This window comes from Dromaius novaehollandiae, chromosome 1, assembly GCF_036370855.1.
Source record: "Dromaius novaehollandiae isolate bDroNov1 chromosome 1, bDroNov1.hap1, whole genome shotgun sequence".
Classification (NCBI taxonomy): domain Eukaryota; kingdom Metazoa; phylum Chordata; class Aves; order Casuariiformes; family Dromaiidae; genus Dromaius; species Dromaius novaehollandiae.
In genome coordinates this window covers 185,269,302-185,289,024 of record NC_088098.1, presented here as the reverse complement: position 1 = coordinate 185,289,024, position 19,723 = coordinate 185,269,302, and the positions used below count along the sequence as shown (strand labels likewise).

Here is a 19,723-nt window from a genome sequence, read left to right as displayed (position 1 = left end):
GTTAGTGTGCTCTTTTCCAGTGCATTTGCAAGAAAAAAGACAAACATTTTCACAATCCATAATTAAACTCCCATATATAAAAGGGCTTAAAGAAGAGAAAATTACAGAGGGAGTGTATTCTTTGTCAGTGATAATTACTCTTTCAGTGAAAAAGAGCAGGACCAATATGAAATTTCATTAACTTATGCCAAAACTATCACATAATTACAAAGAAAATTAATTCATATGTCATATTCGATAGGTACTAAATTGCATAAAATACACCCACATCACTGAGTGAATTAAGAATGCTTTTCTGTTGTAGGCCAAGGGTAAGGAAAGACAGTGGCTGAGACACCAAGCTGTTGGGGAGCTGGATGATGCCAAAATCATTGATGGGCTGACAGGAGAAAAAGCCATTTATAAACGACGGGGAGAACTTGAGCCACAAGTAAGTATCCAACAAACAGTGGAGGGAGACAGGGAAGAGGATAACAGGTTTGCTGATTTCTTAGTGGGTATATATTATATATGTTTAGAGTTTCCATGAATTACAGAGAGAGATGAGAAACTCAGAGGTACCGTCTCTGGCTTGGGAAGTCCCTGAGACAGAGGTGACTGCAAGATGGAGGATTTGTTCCTCCTTTTCTTATAGTCTTCCATACGTATTTGTTGTTGGCCACCCTCAAAAAGAGGATGCTGCTGTAGGCAGTCCTTTGTTTTGATCCAGTACAACAGTGTCTATATTCTTATTCTGTATTTTGATGAGCTGAAGATGATGAGCAGAAAACATTTTCTTTGTCTGTCTAGAAAAAAGGAGATTTTCTCACTGACTTAATTGAATTTAATTTTCACTATGACACCCTGGGAATTTTAAAAAAATTAATGATCTTTACAAATGTCCTCTCCTTAGTCAATGACATGCCAAGAATTTCAGTTTTCACAGACATTTGGATTTTCAAAAATAAAAACAGTATTGAGAAAAAAGTGGGAGTAAAAGCCAATAGGATACAATAAAATTGACTGTCCTGTGATCCATTTCAGCCATTCCTCAGGAGCAGTATGGTTAGCCCTATGTGAGTCAACAACTGAGAAACCAGTTGAATCAGACCAACAAAATCCGGCCAGAACTAGTGGACTAGTTCATATACGTTAACAATAATATTTAAGGACAGATTGTTATTTTTAATTACATTAAGAATTTTTTTAAAAATAGATGAGTGCAACATCTTTGTGCACATCAGCTACCCGTGTCAGATGAATCTCTGGTTTTAATTTTTATGGTACTTGGTCCTGACGTCTGTTGCTTTGAAGAGTTGATAGAGCTTGGCCTTGCCTACGTGAAAGATCAGTAAGGAAAAAGTGATGAGATCCTCGTTTCCAGTTCTACCAAAAGAAAAGAATTCGAGGTTACTCAAAGCATATGTTTTAAGACTTTGAAAGATAGTTCAATTATGAGAGAAAAAGGCCAACTTTAGATTTTGAGTTAAAAAACAATAAGCATAAAATTTAATGGGTCTTTTCCATCCCCCTGCTTTTGGTAGGACAGGCATGTCACACTGAAGGAGTCCTTAGAAGAGGAAAATACACTGATGCTTCAGTAGTACTTTTGTGAAAGACAGATGTTTGCAACTTAATTACAGATAAAAGGAATATTTTTGGTATTTGCTTTTCTTGAGACTTTTTTGCTAGATCATGTTTAATAGCCTTGTACTTGAAGCCAGACTCATCCCATTGCATATTGTATAAAGCACCTCCCTTGAATGTACTGTGCCAAAAATTGTTAAAACAGATGGAGATTGTTTTCTGGAAAAAATAATAGTTTCAGGATCAGAATGAAGAAAAAATGAACAGTTAATCAAAACAATATTTCAAACATTTTTAGAATGATACTAACCTCAGCAGACAAGTTTTTACAGTCTTACAAGGGTCCCTGTTAGTACCGTAAGCCAAGAGAAAGCATTTCCCATATAAGTCTTGGCAAAAAGAGCAAATATGAGAGTCTTTTTACTGAAATAAAATGTTAAGAATCAGAAATGTAACAGAAGAGGTATTTTCCTCACAAGAATGTGTGGAATTTTTCCAGGTATTTTGTTGCCAGTCGTAGAAGGTGAGGAAAAACTTTGAAGGTGAGTTTAAAGAGTTAGAAAAACAGTAAAAATGCTTGTGTTCTTTTTTTTTTTTTTTTTTTTTTTAATAATCTGCCTTTGCTGGATGAAGGCTTCTTGCTTTGCAAAGAGTGTTAGGTCCTCTTTCTAAAAAGTTTTATCCTTACTGATGCCTAGCTTTCCCATATTTATAGTTTTTCTTTCTTTTTTTTCTTTCTTTTTCCCCTGCTGTTTCCCTGTTAGCCTGGGAGCCCCCAGCAAAAACCTAAACGCCTGCGCCTGGTAGTGGATGTTTCTGGTAGCATGTACCGCTTTAATGGAGTGGATGGACGACTGGAGCGCTCCATGGAGGCTGTCTGCATGGTCATGGAAGCTTTTGAGAATTATGAGCACAAGTTCAAGGTAATTATAACTGGGATAGGAGTTCTGTGGTTAATGCACAGACAGTGTAGAGTGGTGGAAAAAGTGTTTCAGCAGTCAGTCTAGCCAAAGAACATTATTCATTCCTGCAAGGAAATAAAGGCTTTAATCTGTTGCTAGCAACCTGATAAATAATGTTAGTGAATGGGTAAGAAACATTGCACACTTCAGCAGGGGAGAATTCTATTTAAGACTAGGTGTGAAATATGCTGCCTTTTTTATGCAGTTATTATAGATGCCTTTATTTATTTATTGAGCAGAAATGCTTAAACCTACAGAACATAGGTATATATGTGCTTGGGGGCATGCAAGAATGCTGTCTTTCCATGCCCCCAAGTACAGACAGGAGTACTTTGTGATAAAAAAAGACGCCACTCCTTTGTTGGTTACTCGTGTTCTCTTCCGGGTATCTGAAACCAAAACTGTCTGTTTTCTCTTCTGAAAGAGGTTAGGTCCCAAACATTATTTAATGGTAGCCTGCAAAGGAAATATAAATAAAATGTATGCCTTTCTTTGTCTCCATAAGCCTAAACAAGGCCCAGGGCAGGTATCTTTAACCTTAAAGATGACAAAAGTGGCCAGTCTGGAGCTAATTCTTGACAAACTCAGTGTTTAGTGGAAGAGTAAAGATGTCAGATGTCTTTATTGAAGAGCTTTTTGAATGCAAAACTTAAAATACACCTAAACAAAATGTAAAATCTTCTAAGCAAAATGAATAGAAAGCTTGTTTGAGATCCATTCAATCAGATCTTCTTCATATTGTTCCTCTGATAACATAATCGTACAGGTTTCTATTCTTCCATAGAAGATTGTCTCCTGGACAAAACCAAGGCATATGAGACATGCTTTTAGAATGTTGTCTACAAAGCCAAACATTCAGACTTTCATTTGTCAGAGAAAAAAGGAGACACGTACTGTGTTTTTAGCCTGCTTTCCTAAAGAAACACGGTGGTACTACCATACTGCCTGTCAGTCATGTTTTCCCTCCGCTTAAACTTTGGAGCATGTTTTCCCATTTCAAACAAATTTGAAACAGTGCTTGAGTTCCCAAAGATACTAAGTTCCTACAAATGTCATGAAAATATGTCAGGTAGGAAAGAGGGTCTATTTGTATTCTCATTAGAGAAAAATGCTGCACCATAAGCTTAGACCTCGGCCCAGAGAATCCGTTTGGGAGCTCAGCCGTAATTAAGAAAATCGTGGGAAATGAGGGGTTTATTGGTTCAGCTGCTTGTGTGTCTCCCGTTTACTGATAATAGAAGAGTTAATGACAAATATTTAACAAGGGCAGTGTAATCATAAGCACAATCTGCTGTAGCTTGGTAGATTGGACTTATCTGAACAACATGCATATTAGTATTGCCAAATGTAAGGTAATCCACAAAGGAATAAGTAATAGAAGTAATGGACACATGGATAAATATGATACGTTCAGATATAGTCAATGTGGCTTTTGTTAAGGAAAGTAATGTATTTTGAAAGAGTCAATATGCACGTGACAAGGAAGGTTTGTTGACAGAGTCTCTTTGGATTTCCAGAAGCATTTGACAAAGTCTCTCACCAATGACTCAGAAAGAAATGAAGGTACTTTAGGGGCTTAAAATATAGAAAACAGGCAATTAAAAGTGGCCATTTTTCAGAGTGAGGGAGTGAAGGGAGATCACTGGTGGAATTGCATTGGGATTTGTGCTGGGGCCAGTGTTGCTGTGTATATATGTAAGTGATCTGGAAAAGGGGGTGGATAGTGAACTGACAAAAGTTGCTACCCAAATGAAGTTATTCAGGAAAACAAAAAGGAAAAATCCAACTGCAAAAAGTTACAGAAGGACCTCGCAATAAAAAGAATGGTTGAGAAATAAAATGGCAGGTGGTGTTTGGTGCTATTAAATGTTAAGTGCTACAGATGGGAGAAAACAATTCTGATTTTAAATACGCGATCATAAACTCTCAGCTATGTATTAGTGCTCAGCAAAGAAATCTTGTAATTATGGTGTATGGTTCTTTGAACACTCAGTGCCCACGAGCTGTCAAAAAGGCTAATTAAATGTTAGAAATTTTTAGCAAAAGAACAGAGAACAAAGCAGAAATCCATAGTGCATTCACATCAGGAATAATGTATGCAGCTGCAGCTCCCCATCTTACAGAAATTATCGTAGAGCTGAGAAACCTAGAAGCAGGAGTGACAAAGATTATAGAGGGTATGGAAGTGTTCCCATACAAGAAATGGCTAAAAGGCAAGAACTCCTCAGTCTGGAGGAGAGAAAACTCAAGGAACTGATAAAATCGTGACTAAAATGAGAAATGTGAACAGGGAAGAGTTGTTTGCTCTCTTCTAGTACCCGTTCTTCGGTTGTTAAGAACATTGAATTATTTTGCTCTTAATTTAGAGATAATGTCTTACAAGATGAACACTGAAAAAGATGCAGTGCATTGGTAGATAACCAACTATCTTTATTTCCAGCTGAGAACCCAAACATGACCCTCAGGTGCATGGTCGAGGAATAACATGTGGGAGTAGACAAGACAGACAGCTCCGTGTGCAGAATGATATAATTAAGGACTGTGTTCAGTTCTGGGTTCCAGCTTGGAAAAGGATGATGTGTAATTGGAAAGCATCCAGAGAAGAGTTAGAATTTACTAGGGAAAGAGAAAGTGTCTTTCTAAAAGACTGTGGCTCAAACTGAAATTAAGAGCAATTTCCAAGGTCGGCTTTTATGCAGCTTTTTTATGTGTCTATTACAGATTACTCTATCTTGTTTGGAAATACTTGCTATTGGCTAGAGTTTTGGCCTGCACATAGATGAAACCCTGCATTTGGCCATATAAATAACTGAAAAGGCAGTTGTAACATTGAATATGCTGTCTAACAACCACTTACAATAATAACACTTACACAAAAACCATGTGCAGTTATTAGATGTGAAAATTGCCACTCTTGGATGATAGTAAGACCGGAGCAGTAATATTATCCTTACAATCTGCATGAGTCAAGAAAGCTGGAAGGCTAATTTTATACTTAAAATAACAGTGGTGAGGAAGATACTGGAAATTTTAGTGACATACCAAGGAGAAAAAGTCAGCTTCTACATCTGTTCAACTTCATTTGGCTTCTAGAGCAACTCTCCCCCGTATAAGTGCTCCTTCCACTGGATAGAGGACTTTTGGGGGCCAGTGATGGCCCCTTGAATCAAGGCTGGCCGGATCCAGTGTGAGCTGTGTCAACTTCAGAGTTACTTTTGCTGAAGGGAAGAAAGATATTTTTCTTTCTCCGTATCTCGCTCTGCTGCCTCAGTGTGATTTGGTTCACTCAGAGCATAATATCTACAAGAGTATTATAAGCCTCCCCAGAGATGATGAGGACAGCAGACAAGATGTGGCCTTATATTTCACTGGTCAAGGAAATTGTCCCCCAAATGAGCACTGACAGCCCTTGACACAGCAGCTGCTTTCAGAGCTCATTGCTTCGGTGCTGTCCCTACTAGGGAGGACAGAGAGGGGACATAGTGAAGATGGACATGTGAGAGATTAGATGGTTTGCTACATCCTAAGGATTTGATATGGCAGTTGTTACACCTGCATGAATGTGACCAGTAACCAGAACACATGCTGTTTTCTCAGTTTCTAATGCATGTAATCAGGTCTTCAAGGAATAAGAGCAACAGTGATTGTTTAAAAGTATCAATGACTCCAGTCTATAAAACACTGATGCTTTGCAAGGTGCTGCTAATTTTTCTCAGGACAAAACTGAAATTTTGGTATGTCTGCAAAATAACAAACACTTCTCATCTCTAAAATAAGGAGCTATTTGAAAAAAGTGAAAACAACTCACAACTGTGTTGTGTTCAGTGAGGAATCTACAGTTTATCATTTACTCTTTTCTCTGTCTTCCTTATCCTCTTGGCTTCCAGGAGTGGTTCTGTAGAGTAGACATTTTTGGCCTTCAGATATGCTTGCTGTTACCTGCTTCTGTTGTAGCCTCACCTGCAAAAGTCAGAGCAGCATTTGGTGCAAAGTTAAGAGGTTTCTTGTATAACATGTATGGAAACTGAGGAACCATCAGAATTGTTGAGCAAAACATTCAAAAGGGATTTATGTAGCAAGGTTCCCTTCCCCTGCTATCTAAGAGCAGTGCAGACTTTGAAAACGAGTTCTTGGCCTTTGCTCAAGATCACTTTTCTGCTCATATTTGGTTTCGTTCTCTGCCGAAAAAGGTTGTGAGTGAATCGGGTGGGTTTTTTGCTTGGTTGTGGGTTTTATCTTACCAGCTGGGCTCTCCTCATATGTGCTACCCTTTGGTGTCATTGATGTTACAGATCGATTTGTCTTTATAGTATTGAATGAAGGTGAGTTGTACTTTTTTCCTTTCCTTGGCTTCTTATACAGAAGTAAGAGCTAGATATTGGCTATGTGGCTGTTCATAGAAGGTTAGAAGAGTGCCAGCAGGTATTTGTCAGCTTTTTATGCTTGTGTAGCACAACCTGCCTGTTTCCATTTCCCATAACGGCAGCTGGTGAATCATTCCTTGTCAAGGGGGAAATGGGAGGCTCATCCCACAGCCAGGAAATTTCTTTAAATTAACAACCATCTCTCAAAGCCCTCCTCCGATGTCATCTCTTCCACATTTCCTCTAAAGTGCTTATTAGAGAGAAGAGTGGGAGTGAGTGAAACACGGGAAGCCACATTCTCAGTCTCATCCTAATAATGGAGTTAAATGTGTTACTACAAATGCATCTGTCCCCTTTAAGTGTGCAGATGCACCAGTTACAGATAAAAGTTATAATAAGCAAGTTATTTTGCAGAATTAAAATTCTTATATCTTTTGTAGATCTCATTTTACATGTCAATTATGTAAAAATATACAGAATGGCAGTTCGTTCTCTGGGTTATCTGAAGTAGTATTGTGCCTGTCACACAAAGCCGTATGGTTTTGTATCATCCCTAATTACTGACAGTTGCACACATGATGCCAGATTTAGGAGTCTGTCCAGTAAATTACATAACAGTGAATTTATGAAGTCTTTAAAAAATTTTAAGTGCTTCAATAAAATGGCATATCATAGAACTGATAGGAAATGCCCAAATTTCTATTTATTGCAATATTAAAGGGATATTGCAGATTTTATATGCAGATTTCAGCATTCCCCATATAGAGAGTTTACTGTGGAGGCACTACTGTTAATTCAGGAAAAGAGCAAATGTTTCACATGGTTGGCAGAATAGTTTCTTTTAAATAATAAACAAAACGCTTGACATAAATACAAAAAAAAAAAAAATTAATGTTCAGTGTTGTCCAAAGAAGAGATGAATTTCTAAAGCTCTCACCCTCCAGCAGAGGCCTCTCTCATTCACACTGGCTTTTACATTCAGAATGCGTCGTCTTTCAGCTTTTTTAAATGTCTTGAGAAATTAAACCTTTCAGTGTGGCAGCAGCAGAAGACAAAGTCTTCCATTTTACCCATTTTAGGCAGTAGCAACCATCCACTCAGCACCAAATATAACAGTGGAATGGGATTTGTTTTAACCTGTAAGGAAAGAAGGCAATAAAATGATGCTATTTAGAGAGACATGTGTTTACATATTGTGTACTCAAAGCTTTAAATAGAGTATTTCTTTTATCAGTGTACCTGAGGCTATTAGAAAAAGAGCCATTGTGCACCACAATAATATATTAATTCAATTACGTCTACACTGTGGCAAACAAGTATTTTGCTGCTGGATTTGTCCAGAGAGCTGTGTTTTATGAAACAAACAAAATAAAAATTGGTTCCAAGTAAGGTCTTATCACAGCTCCTCTCTCACTTTTAACTCTATCCTTTTCTTGTGGAATTTTTAAGGGAAAGGCATTGGAGCTCTCTTTAGAGGTCCTTTTTCTGCGCGTCTCTTTAGCTGTGTTCTGCTTCCACGGTTAGTGCAAAGGAAAGAAACTCCAGTTTTGACAAAGCATTTATAGGCCTGCATGTGTTGGGGTTCCCAGTTGGGCATGGCTTTGAAATGGAGCTGTCTGCACCTTTTCTTTGAGGTGAGCACACCAAGATACCTTTGAATCACTAAGGGTTCATTTTATTAGAACACAAATTAGAAGGAGGTAATATTTTGTTTAAACAAAATATGGGTGAGAGAGATTTAAATACAAGGACTTAAAGTACATCTCCTTCTTTACCCTTGCAGGGTGGAGTTCTTCCCTCCAGTTTACTTTGTCCCTTATTCTCTTTTCCTGGGTTGCAGTAGACACCACATGTTCCCCTCTGCAAAAGCCACCTCCTTTCTGTCACCTCTAAAGCTTGGCTGTGGGTCTGGGTCTGCTCCCTTCTCTCCCAGGCTGCAGTCCCATGACAGCTTAATTCGATCCAAATTGGTGCTGCTGCATTCCCGTCCCTTCCTTTGCTCTGCCCCATGTACCCCTCTGAGCTCGCAGTTTGTGGAGGTAGACTTCCCAAAAGCAATCGCACGGTGATTAGCTTTTGGCCAATTCTGGTGTCTGACTTGACTGCCAGGGGGATGAGAGGAGCATGAGGACCAGCACAAGGGAGGGCTGAGGATTGCGGTGCTTCCCATCAGCAGTGCATGCTCTCGGGCAAGGCAGGATCTCTGCCTGCTTTCAGGGAGGCTCCGTTTGACCCAGGATGCAGCAGCCAGGACGAAGCAAACAGGCACTTCCTCCCTGCTGCCTGTCCACACTTTTTTAACAAATCGCAAATAGCATAGTAAACTGTGGGCAAAGAAACAAGAAAACAGGTAACATCTGTTACAAATAGCATAGTAAACTGTGGGCAAAGAAACAAGAAAACAGGTAACATCTGTTACATGCATACGCACACGCGTGCACACACATATATGCATGGGCACACACAGAAAAATAATAAACAGCTAGCCAAGGATGGAGCAGATAGGACATGGTGTTCCCATGTGAACAGTTTACATGCCTGCAATAGTTTGCTCCAGAAATTTCAGGCTCGCCTTGCTCGTATCCAGGCTGTCCATTCCTGCCTTGCGCAGGAACGTGGAGGGTGCCAAACTGCCGGGTGCATCTGTGATGTTTGGAGCCCTTCTCTTTGCATGAATTGGCAAACTGAGTTTAAACCCAGCCTTTCCAAGGTGAAAGGTTTGTCTGTTACTATTGTGTGCCAAGAAGCAAAATGGTATTCCCAAATAGCAAAGCATGGAGTGTTCCCCTGAACTCAGTACGATAGGGCCGGTGTCGCAACACCCAGTGGGGAGATCTGTGAAATCCTGGGAAGGAGCCTGTTATGAAGGAGTCATACTTCTTTTTATGTAGGAGAATGACAGCATTGAGCCTTACATAGTGAGGTAATTGATTTAAAAGTGGTACCAAATACAAAACTGCTCAGAAAATAATGTGTGGAATTTTGGATTTATGAGTCTATGCTGAAGATCCCATAACACTTCTGACATTACATAAGAACTGCGTATTTTCTGCTCCATTTAACTGCCTCTTTATTTAGTTCCTCTGATTTGAATAATCTCTAGTTTTTGAAACAGTACACATGCACTCTTTTTCTGTGTTTCGTGTTCTCCTTTTGTTCCTGTACTAGTTCCAAAGTATGCTGGATGTAACCTCAGCATTATTCTCAAAATCCATGTATTTTAATTTCCCATTTTATCTAGGAGAGTTTTAGGAAGACATAAGTAACAGGTAAATATTCATCAAGGAGGAGGGAGTCTGAAGAAGTATTGGTGAGGAAAGGTTCTACTTTCAGAAGAAATAGGTTTTTAAGAGAAATTGTGTGGCAGACAGGCAGCTTTACATGATGCTGCGTAGCAAATATAAGAAATGGAAGAGCTGAGAAGAAAAGGAATTAGAAAAGCCAACAGAACAGAATGAAATAGGAGTACGTGGCGACTAGATTATATAAAGATTTCCTAGGGGAAGGAAGTCTGGGTTTTGTGAGGCTGTCACAAAATAGTCTGACCCTGGGTGAAATAATCTATAGTATGTGGCACATTTACTGTTTTGCAGAGGGAGGTGTCATCTTTAAAAATGTTGTTCCAGCTGCTATCTTGATTTATTTTTAAGTAAATTGGGGCTATGGAAACAAATAAAAAGAGCTTTGTTGATAAAGAGTGTCATTTATCCAATCTCCAGTACCTGACTTGTACTAAGTAAAGTTGTCTTCCATAGGAAGGACAAGCCAGAAGGACTTTGAGAACAGGACCCACCTTTTACCAAATGATTATGGGCCAACTAAGGACAAGGAACCTGGCAGGCACCTCTAGGCATTACTTGAATAAAAGATAACAGAAGGGCAAAATGTTGGATAAAGGCTCTCTTTTCAACTAAATACATCTCTGTGCCAGCTAGTCTGGGTGAAATTCAGGCATGTTCATGCACATTCCCAGGGGCAGATCTTTTCTAACTGCAGTACACTGGGGAATTGCCAACTCAGGACCCTCCAGGCTCAGTATCTGTGCTCTGTGCTCTGTTCCTTGGTGCAGAGAGCCCTTAAATCTACTTTTGTCCTGTTCATGAATTCTTCCTGGGGTGATTGCTACATCCATAACACAAAGGACAGGCCGGGACCTTGCCATACTCAGCTTGTCTTTTTTTTCACGTAGTGACGATAAAAATCTCACATAAAGAAAAGTCTTCAAAATACTGTGTTATTTGTTCAGAAGGATATTTGAACAGTAAAACTCTACATGTGATTTTTGCAGCGTCTTTCACAGGAGACTGATATGAACAGTCTCCTTTGAAAATGCACAGAGACTCTTGGAATTCACTTCTCTACATACTTTTAGCAATGATTTTGATCTATTATGCATAAAAATAAGGAGTACAGATTTTAAAAAGGCTTGTAATGCTTTTTCTGTCAGAGCAGAATGAGGTTACAAAAACAATTCATCAAACACTGGAGCTACTCTTGAACAATCCACTTTTTGTTTGCCAGACTGGAGAGAAAGTAAATTGCTACTTTAAAAAAAATGAGTAGGCAATGCGAAAGGGCAAGGTCTTGATCCTGTGCATCATCACTCTGCAGTTGGTAGGATGAGGTGAAAAACAGACCAAAGAAATGAGTAACTGTTCTTTAATTTCATTATATTAGCGATTTCTCTCTAACACATTTTCATGTCTGTGAGAAATTGCAAGTAGTTCCTTTAAGCAGCTCATAAGCAGTGAACAGTATTTTTTTTTGTTGAAAGCAGATTGCTTCTGATGTATCTTGTGTCATTCTGACCCAAGGGTCAGTCATGATTAACAAATGACTGATTAAGTTTTTTTCTTGCAGTATGATATTGTGGGGCATTCAGGAGATGGCTTCAACATCGCCTTGGTTGGGAGTGACAAAGTTCCCAAGAACAATAAGCAAAGATTAGAGATTCTTAAGGTAAATCCTACTGATAAGTAATGCTGAATAATTAAGGATTCATGACTTCAAAGATAAAGTTGTATGTAGGTCACAGAATGCAAAGCGTAAAGAATGGAAAGCTGATACAAAGACAAGGAAGCAAAATCTGTGCGTTTATGTAAGGCTGAATTAGAACCTTTCAGAGACGTTGGTATAAATCAGACTGTGCCAAAATTAGAGGCTAGACATACCTTTTCTGGACCGTTGTCATAAATGCCTCATTTTAACCACCTGTCAATGGATAAAGGAAGTTCCAAACATTATGCAGTGATATACATTCCACCTAAATCATATGGTGATATTATTAGTGTGTAAGTGGCTAATTTAAACTGCAGCGTGATCCCAGATCATTGCTTTTGCATGGTATCTTGAAGAAGTAGTATGTTACAGTAGTAGTGGGAAGTGTGTGAATGTTAGGTTTAAAGCTTGTTAAGTCCCAGTTGCAAAGTAGTGAGTGTCTTCCTCAAGACTTTACTTCAACAGGATGCATAAAATGTGAATATATTGCAGGATTTACCTGGACGGCAGCTTGGTACCTTAGTTAGAACTTTGTATTTAAACTTCCTCCAAAGAATATCTTTAAGAGATTGGCAGTTAGATTAGATTAGATTAGATTAGATTAGAAACAATATTCTCTGATGTCTGAAGTTCTTTACCATCTGTGTAGAAAATAATTTCATCAATGCAGTGTATTTCTCCTTTTTCCTTTAATATTGTTTCATAAAAGCTCAAACAAAATGTTTCAACATTTTTAAAACCTGTTGCCACTGTCAGGAGTCCGGTATTTGGTAATAACTGTGACACTAATAGGATTTAGAAATCCGGTACAAACGATAAACAGGTGGAAGCTGGTCACGGTATTAGGAAACTAAGCCCTGTTGTCTTCCTCAAATACACAGGAATGTAGCTCTTCCAACTTCAGCTGATCAACATATTTTACCTTCCTTAGGATCCAGTGTAATTCTGTCCATGTGTGGGTTTTGTTTGACCCACTGTGTTTTAAGAAGTGATACCTATCTTAAAATATGGCAGGTTGTCTGTGAAAAGCTATGTGTTCTGTAGTATCTGAAGCACTGTCCACATTTCGGAAGACGCTTCCCTTAGCGTAGCATAAATGCATATTTGCTCCCCCTTGTGCCAGCTGAAATGAATGTTTATTCAGAAAGTCATCTTATCTATTTCCTTTTGGCTTATGTTGTGCACGCAGATCATGCATGCCCACTCGCAGTTCTGCATGAGTGGAGACCACACCTTGGAAGGGACAGAGCATGCCATTCGGGATATCGCCAAGGAAGATGCTGATGAGTATTTTGTTATCGTCTTGAGTGATGCAAATCTTGAGCGATACGGTATTTTACCATCAAGGTTTGCCCAGGCCTTGACCACCAATTCTCAAGTCAATGCTTTTGCCATATTCATAGGATCCTTAGGAGACCAGGCAGATAGGTAAATATATTTGTTAATCCCTCATATAACTTCATTTGTTTCCATTCATCATGAATCTAAACTCTGCTTTTAATTACAGTGTAGCTAGGCACAGTTACTCCCTGCTGATGTTCTGCACTAAGGTTTTGATCTGCCAAAGAGGAGGTATAGCTTTTACTTGTGTTAAGGAGGTTCATCAGCCCTTGCGGACATCCCGTATGGAAAGTTAGATCAGAGTGTTCTTAGCGTCTAAAGGGAGCACTTGAATCCATTCTCTCACTGCAAGGTGTGCACTACTCACATATCTAATAACACTACAGAATCACGGCTGAGATGTGGTGCCTTTGGCCTTTCCCAGTATGGGGTTTAAGTGTGTGTGAATAGCCCAAGAAAACAAAGGAAATTGAAACAAGAGAAAGCTGGAGTTTAATGGCCTCTAAAACTGTTAAAAATCTGACTCTCATGCTACCCTTGCATTAGGACTCAGAGACCTAAATTTTTTGGAGAGTCAGAGCTATTTTTAGTGCTAGTCCATAATTTTACTTTAAATTGTTTAGGCACAGGGAAAAATAAGGAAATTCTGTCCCAACTGACATTCCACATCCGCCAACAGCCAGTACATGCAACAGAAAGCTGTTATAGCCAATATGTTAACAGACCCTTTTCTGCTTCTGTCCAGATCTTTGACTAGAGCAGAATAAGTGAAGGCCCAAAGGGAACTGGCCCTCAATATGCAGTTTTAATCAGAAACGGTTTGAAAGATGCAGCTGCAGAGCAAACGTTAGTCCTATCCGCAGGTCCATACATCAGAGCTGCATTATACATTTAAAAAGAATTCATTTTGAAAGACTATAATTACAGAATGTCCTTTTACTTCTGCTAGGAGGGAAAAAAAACATTGGTCATATCCTGCTGTGTAAGAAGAGATCATATAATTGCCTAGTTCACTGGGTATGGAAAAGGCACACAATGCTGTCACTGAAATGCATTTCTATATGTGTGTAAGTGCAGCACTAGACAAAGCCTTCCTGTAGCTGGTGTGGGGGAAGGAGAAAGGATTTCTTTGTAGCAGCTTTCTAAAAACTCGCTTTAAAAGTGAGACTTAAATTATTGTTGGAAAAATGTTGTGGAGTACAAACTAAAACTTATTTAAAAAGCAGAGAAAAAATAAACTCCAAGCCTGCCCGACTGGACTTGAGAGATTTTGTTAAGTACATCTTGTATGAGGTTTTTTTAGGAGGCATAAGCTGTGAATAAAAATGTGTCAGGCTAATATTTGTAGAAAAATATCTTTCCATCTAATCTGCTGTGATCTAGAAGAGGAAGTACAAAGAGCACATTTAGACTCACTGGACATTTTGAAATGAAAGAGTTATGGATTCAATCAAAACATGCTAGTATGTTTAGAGTAAGTAAATATCTTCATTTGCAGAGAAAATTTCCAGCTGTCCTCAGAAAATCAGTGGGGTCAGTACCTTGTTGAGTCACTGGTACCTTCATCAAAGCCAGATTTTTTACACATCTGAAATAAGACCTGAGTAGAAATCTCTTTTAAAAACACTTGGATTGTCTTGCTGAAAAGACCTGTGACATAGCTGCTTGCAGTGTTTCTTCCCGCTGCTGCTTTCCCAAGCCTTTAATTGCGCAGTGACAGCGACGTGAATGGCATATATTGGCAAGGTATTCAAAAGTAAAAGCATCCTTTCTTAAGCAGCTCTGGCTTGCTGTAGGGATCATAATTTGAAATGGTAATTCTTTCTTGTCCCTCATTCTGCTCCTTAGGCTGCAGAGGACACTACCAGCAGGCCGGTCTTTTATTGCCATGGATACCAAGCAGATCCCCCAGATCTTGCAGCAGATCTTTACATCTACCATGCTGTCAAGTGCCTAGCCATCGCTGATGTCACGATGTGTGTATTCAAAGAAGAAATCCGCTCCCGCTGAAGATATGAACCCTAAAGCTGAGGATAAACACCATTATTAATGAAGTACCTGCTGCTCTCTAATCAGAAAGCTAATCCAAATAAGCATGGTAGCTGTGCTGTAAGATTTCACCGCAAACCTCTCAACTGACTTAAAATGTGTTCAAAGAATTGCAGGGGGGCTGAGGTGAAACTCAGGATGGCTGCAGAGTGAATGTTTTTCCAGAGGGATGAATAAATAAAGGACCGTTTGTGATCGTCACTCTGGCTGATGTATTGCCAGCACTACACTATCATCTCACCCTGTTTTATTAATAGCATCTCTTGGTCCTCTGGGGTTAGGTAATGTTATACAAGATGGAGCCAGCTCATCTGTTTCAGTGTTTTGTGTGCACAGGTCTGGATAGTTAATTCCCTGTTCTGGTCGAAGAGGAAACCCTGCCTTCCTGTGCGGGTGCTTTCTTGTCCTGGTCGGCACCCAGACTTCACCGCTGGGTGCAGGGAACAATGGAACGGTTTGGAAACACAGACTGTCGCCATGTAAACATCCATTATCTGATCAGGCGTGGCACACAGAGTTGTCAGATCGAGAGAAAGTGGCTGTTAAGAAGAATTAAAAAAAAAAGAAGAAGATTCTTTCAGCTCTGCCTGTGAAAAATGAGGGGAAAGGGTCAAAAGGGTCTTAAGACCCACCTGCCACCATTTCCAAGGAGTGAAGTACCACGGCATCTCCTTTGTAAGGCTGAGGATGAACATCCCACTTCGCTGTTGCCCAGACTCCCTGGGAGGGCCACGGCACCCCAGAGGCCGGAGGTGCCTTTTAGACAGGGGGAACAAAAAAGTTACTAGCACTCTGCTAGAGCTCCTTTATACTCTTGCTTGAGTCTTTTGAACATCCATCTGGAGGGCATATCTAGGTATTCAAGGTTTTTTCTAAAGGAATTAAAAAAGAAAATGTCTGTGTTGGGATATATTTCTTTAATATGCAGGATATTTATAAAGACTTACTTTAGAATTCAGTTGGCTGGTGTTTGGTTTGTCCCTGAGGAGATATCCCTATTTATATACTACAGAACAGGTATCTTGTAATGCGTCAGGAACATGGAAGTACTTGAGGAATTGAATTATCATTTAGCTAGCTGGTATTTCTCCGCATCATCACTAATACTCTCTGCTCCTATTAACTCATTTCAGGGTAAGTGATTAGACAAAAATCCAAGGAAGAGTGCTCATAAAAATCAGAAAAGAGGAACTATGGTACTTCACTTCTGATATTTCTCTTAATGCTGCAGTTGCTCAAATTGCACTGTGAGCAGTCTTTTGCGAAGGGAGGAGGCATATCAATTTGATCTTGTTACATACAACCATCAGTGGTTTAAGGGGTCCAGTTTCTAATGGGCATTTGCTACTACATCAGTCCTGCAGCAGCCAACCTATGTAACCCGCTTAACTTCCACTCCAGTATAAAGCCTGCAAGTGTCCAGCAGTTCAAAATATGAGACATCATATAACTTCCAGTTCCAGAAGATGCACTTCATTTCCAGAGGCTCTGCCTCCCTTAAGCTGAGGACAGGCATTCAGAAGTGTAACTTCAGACATCTTTACCATAGTGTCAAAAATGGCCTGCTTATAGGAAGTGTTTGAATTTCTGGGGCATTGGTATTCTTGTTCGTGCACAGTCTTTTTGGAAACAGCTGTAGGCTGTGACCTCATGTAACAATAAATCTTGCCCAAATATTGTGAAATAATTGTTCGGACTGAACCGCAGAGATAACCCAAACTCAGAGCAGGCGTCGCTTTGATTGTCTGGACAGCTTCAAAACTCTTTATGGTATGAGGGGACGGAAGGCATTTTTCAAAGGTTTGTTATATTGTTATGATAACTATATACATGCAAACAAAGAGGTTAAAGATGAAATTCCTGTTTGGAGAGGAGGGAATTGGGAGGGGAGCATTGGGAAGATTATCCCTGGCTGTGACAAATACAAACATGCACACACACACACAGAGCTACTTGCAGAAGTACACGTCAAAATGTAAGTGTCTTGGCCCTGTAAACACAATTTGAGATATTAAATGCAATTAAAAATTGGCATATTAATAATTCTGTTAGTAATTATCCTTACATGTAGTAATTCCTTCAGCATCTCTGATTTTATCACTAGCAGTTCTTTAAGAAGGAAACATTTTATTGTAGTCAAAAGTACTGTACAGCTTCTAGATTACTTAGGGGGATAAACTTTCTCACTTTGCGTCTATTTACACTATGATACTGTGATCTTTATAGTAAAAATTAGTGTTATTTAAGAGGGACTGTGCAGTAAAAATTCCATTTTAAACCTTCTGTTTGGGTATCACTGTAAATGGTATTTAACATCATACTATTTAACCTTATTTGTTTGTGTTTGGTCTGGTTTGGTTTTATTTTTTGTTTCAAGACACGTTGGTCGTATTTCACTTCCCGTTTCAGGGAGCTGCCGGATACGGCTGCATTTGCAGACCAGCCACTGCGGGGAGCGCGGTTGCAAGGGTCTGAAAGCAGCTTCTGGTCGAATTTGAGAGGAAGGGAGAAGAGATTAATGAAAAGGTTATTTTTTTTAGTCCAGAAGGAGGATTTTCCATTTGTTTGTTTTTTAACAGTGCTTCATTGCAGACCATATTTGACCTGACAGTGTCTCTCTAAACTGTTAAAATTCAGTGAGAAGTTTTCCCTGGGCCCTGTGCATCTCTCACCTGCTTTAAAGCCCCTCACTACTGCCGAGAAATCAAAACAGCAGCTGTGCTTGTTCCTGTCTCTCAAGGACTAACAGTGTTATTTCACTGCTCAGCTTACCAGAATTTAGCAAACACACTTCTTCCACATCCCTGAGCCTTCCAGAGCTCTTTAATATGCATTTATTTTTTTCATTAGTAAAACACTTGAGTAATGTGTCTGCACTTTAACAGCTAGGCTAGTGAATGCTCTTGTTGCTATACATGTACCAGCGTTTGCTGATGCTATTATTTCCTTTGAAAGTGTATTATTTGCTTCACTGTATTAAGACATTTTTCAGCTCTTCTCACAGTTTATTATGACACTTTCAAGCTCGTCCATTTTTATGGGAAGGCACTGTTTGACTGAGTAAATAGATTTGTCAGTTTGAGTGGGTCCTGACTATTGCAAATGCTATAAAAAATCATTAAATAATTTTAACTACCTCTTATAATGCAAACTTATCTGGGTCTGTTTAGATATTTAATGTATTCATACTAACTCAATATTTGGTTAGTAACATTAGACAGTCATTTAGCATTATTATTTAACTGACTTGAAAAGAAACACAGAGAAAGCCTAGACAGATCTGTTTTCAGTCAGAGCAAGGCACAATAAACATTTAAAAACATAAGCAGCCTCACATGATTGCCTGTAGGAAGGGTATTTTAGCATGAAGCATTAGGAGGGACTGGTAATCTTTGACTGCTGCAGTCACTTTCTTTTTAATTTTTCTTAACAGACATTAGGTATGAAACGTGACTGTGGATGTGATGCTGGAGTTTATCTATTAGCCTGGCAAAAATAAGAATAAAGAAAGATCTTAATTCCTGCTCACATATACTGATGTAATATTCAAGCAAACAAACATGTAACAAAAAATTTAGATATTGTATAATATCATTAAAAAAATAAGAAACTGTTGTCCAGTTGGGGATACATGTAAGAGATGCAAATTATTAGTTATTATATTAATTATTGCAAAACAATTATTCAGTTTTGACAAAAGAAAACCTGCAATTATGCTGTGTTGGCTATTGCACATTATCTTGTTTATTAATAAATAGCATTCCTATAAAAATGCAAATGTAAAAGATATTTATTGAGAAATAAAAATACATTTCCTAACCATATATTGAATCCAGAAATCTGATTTGAAAATGAAATTGTTTATGATTATCTGTCAGTTCTGACAGAACCTCTGTATTAGAAAAAGCTGGGATTTTAGTTGGTGTGTTTAAAATTGTTTCAGTGTTAACAGGCAAGATTTTTAGTTTGTCTGCTATAACTATGATGTAAGTTGCTGTTCAGCTCCTAGATAATTCTGCTTCTGGAGCAGAAGTGTGTCTAAGTAGCCTTGCATTTTATCACTTCCTGTGCTTTCGGCAAGCATCTGGGGAGGGCAAACAACCTCTCCCATGCTGATAATGAACCTTGTCGGAAAGGAAAGTCAACATTTCTCCCTTTCTGTTTCTGTGTAAGGTACAGTAACGGCACTCGAGGTGTCCCACGAGGTAAGTTACAACCTTTAACTACAGACTGATGGTCAGGATGTTATAGTTAGTCAGTGATAGATATTGATGCCGAAAGCATTTGAGCATTTTGCAATCGTTTGGAGACGTCATATCACTCCTATACTGGGTAACTGAAATGTCTCCCACGCCCTATGGGATTGTGCTGTTATGGAAAAATGTTTCAAGACAGCTACTCTGTGTAGCTGTTTGAGGCTCTTCCCTGGGCCGGCTGGTGCTC

At 39.1% G+C, this 19,723-nt stretch overlaps 1 protein-coding gene across 5 annotated transcripts in view; it reads left to right on the top strand.

Annotated features, from left to right (window-relative positions):
• VWA8 (von Willebrand factor A domain containing 8) overlaps positions 1–19,104 on the top strand; it is a 187,204-nt gene extending 168,100 nt beyond the window's left edge. For all 5 annotated transcript variants that reach the window (XM_026099176.2, XM_064504817.1, XM_064504816.1 and 2 more), the window contains 5 exons: positions 305–430; positions 2,331–2,489; positions 11,753–11,851; positions 13,080–13,318; positions 15,080–19,104. In XM_026099176.2, the coding sequence (XP_025954961.2) occupies positions 305–430; positions 2,331–2,489; positions 11,753–11,851; positions 13,080–13,318; positions 15,080–15,188 (732 nt within the window). In that variant the 3' untranslated portion in view covers positions 15,189–19,104. The remainder of the gene's footprint in view (positions 1–304; positions 431–2,330; positions 2,490–11,752; positions 11,852–13,079; positions 13,319–15,079) is intronic.
• The last annotated feature ends 619 nt before the right edge of the window (positions 19,105–19,723 follow it).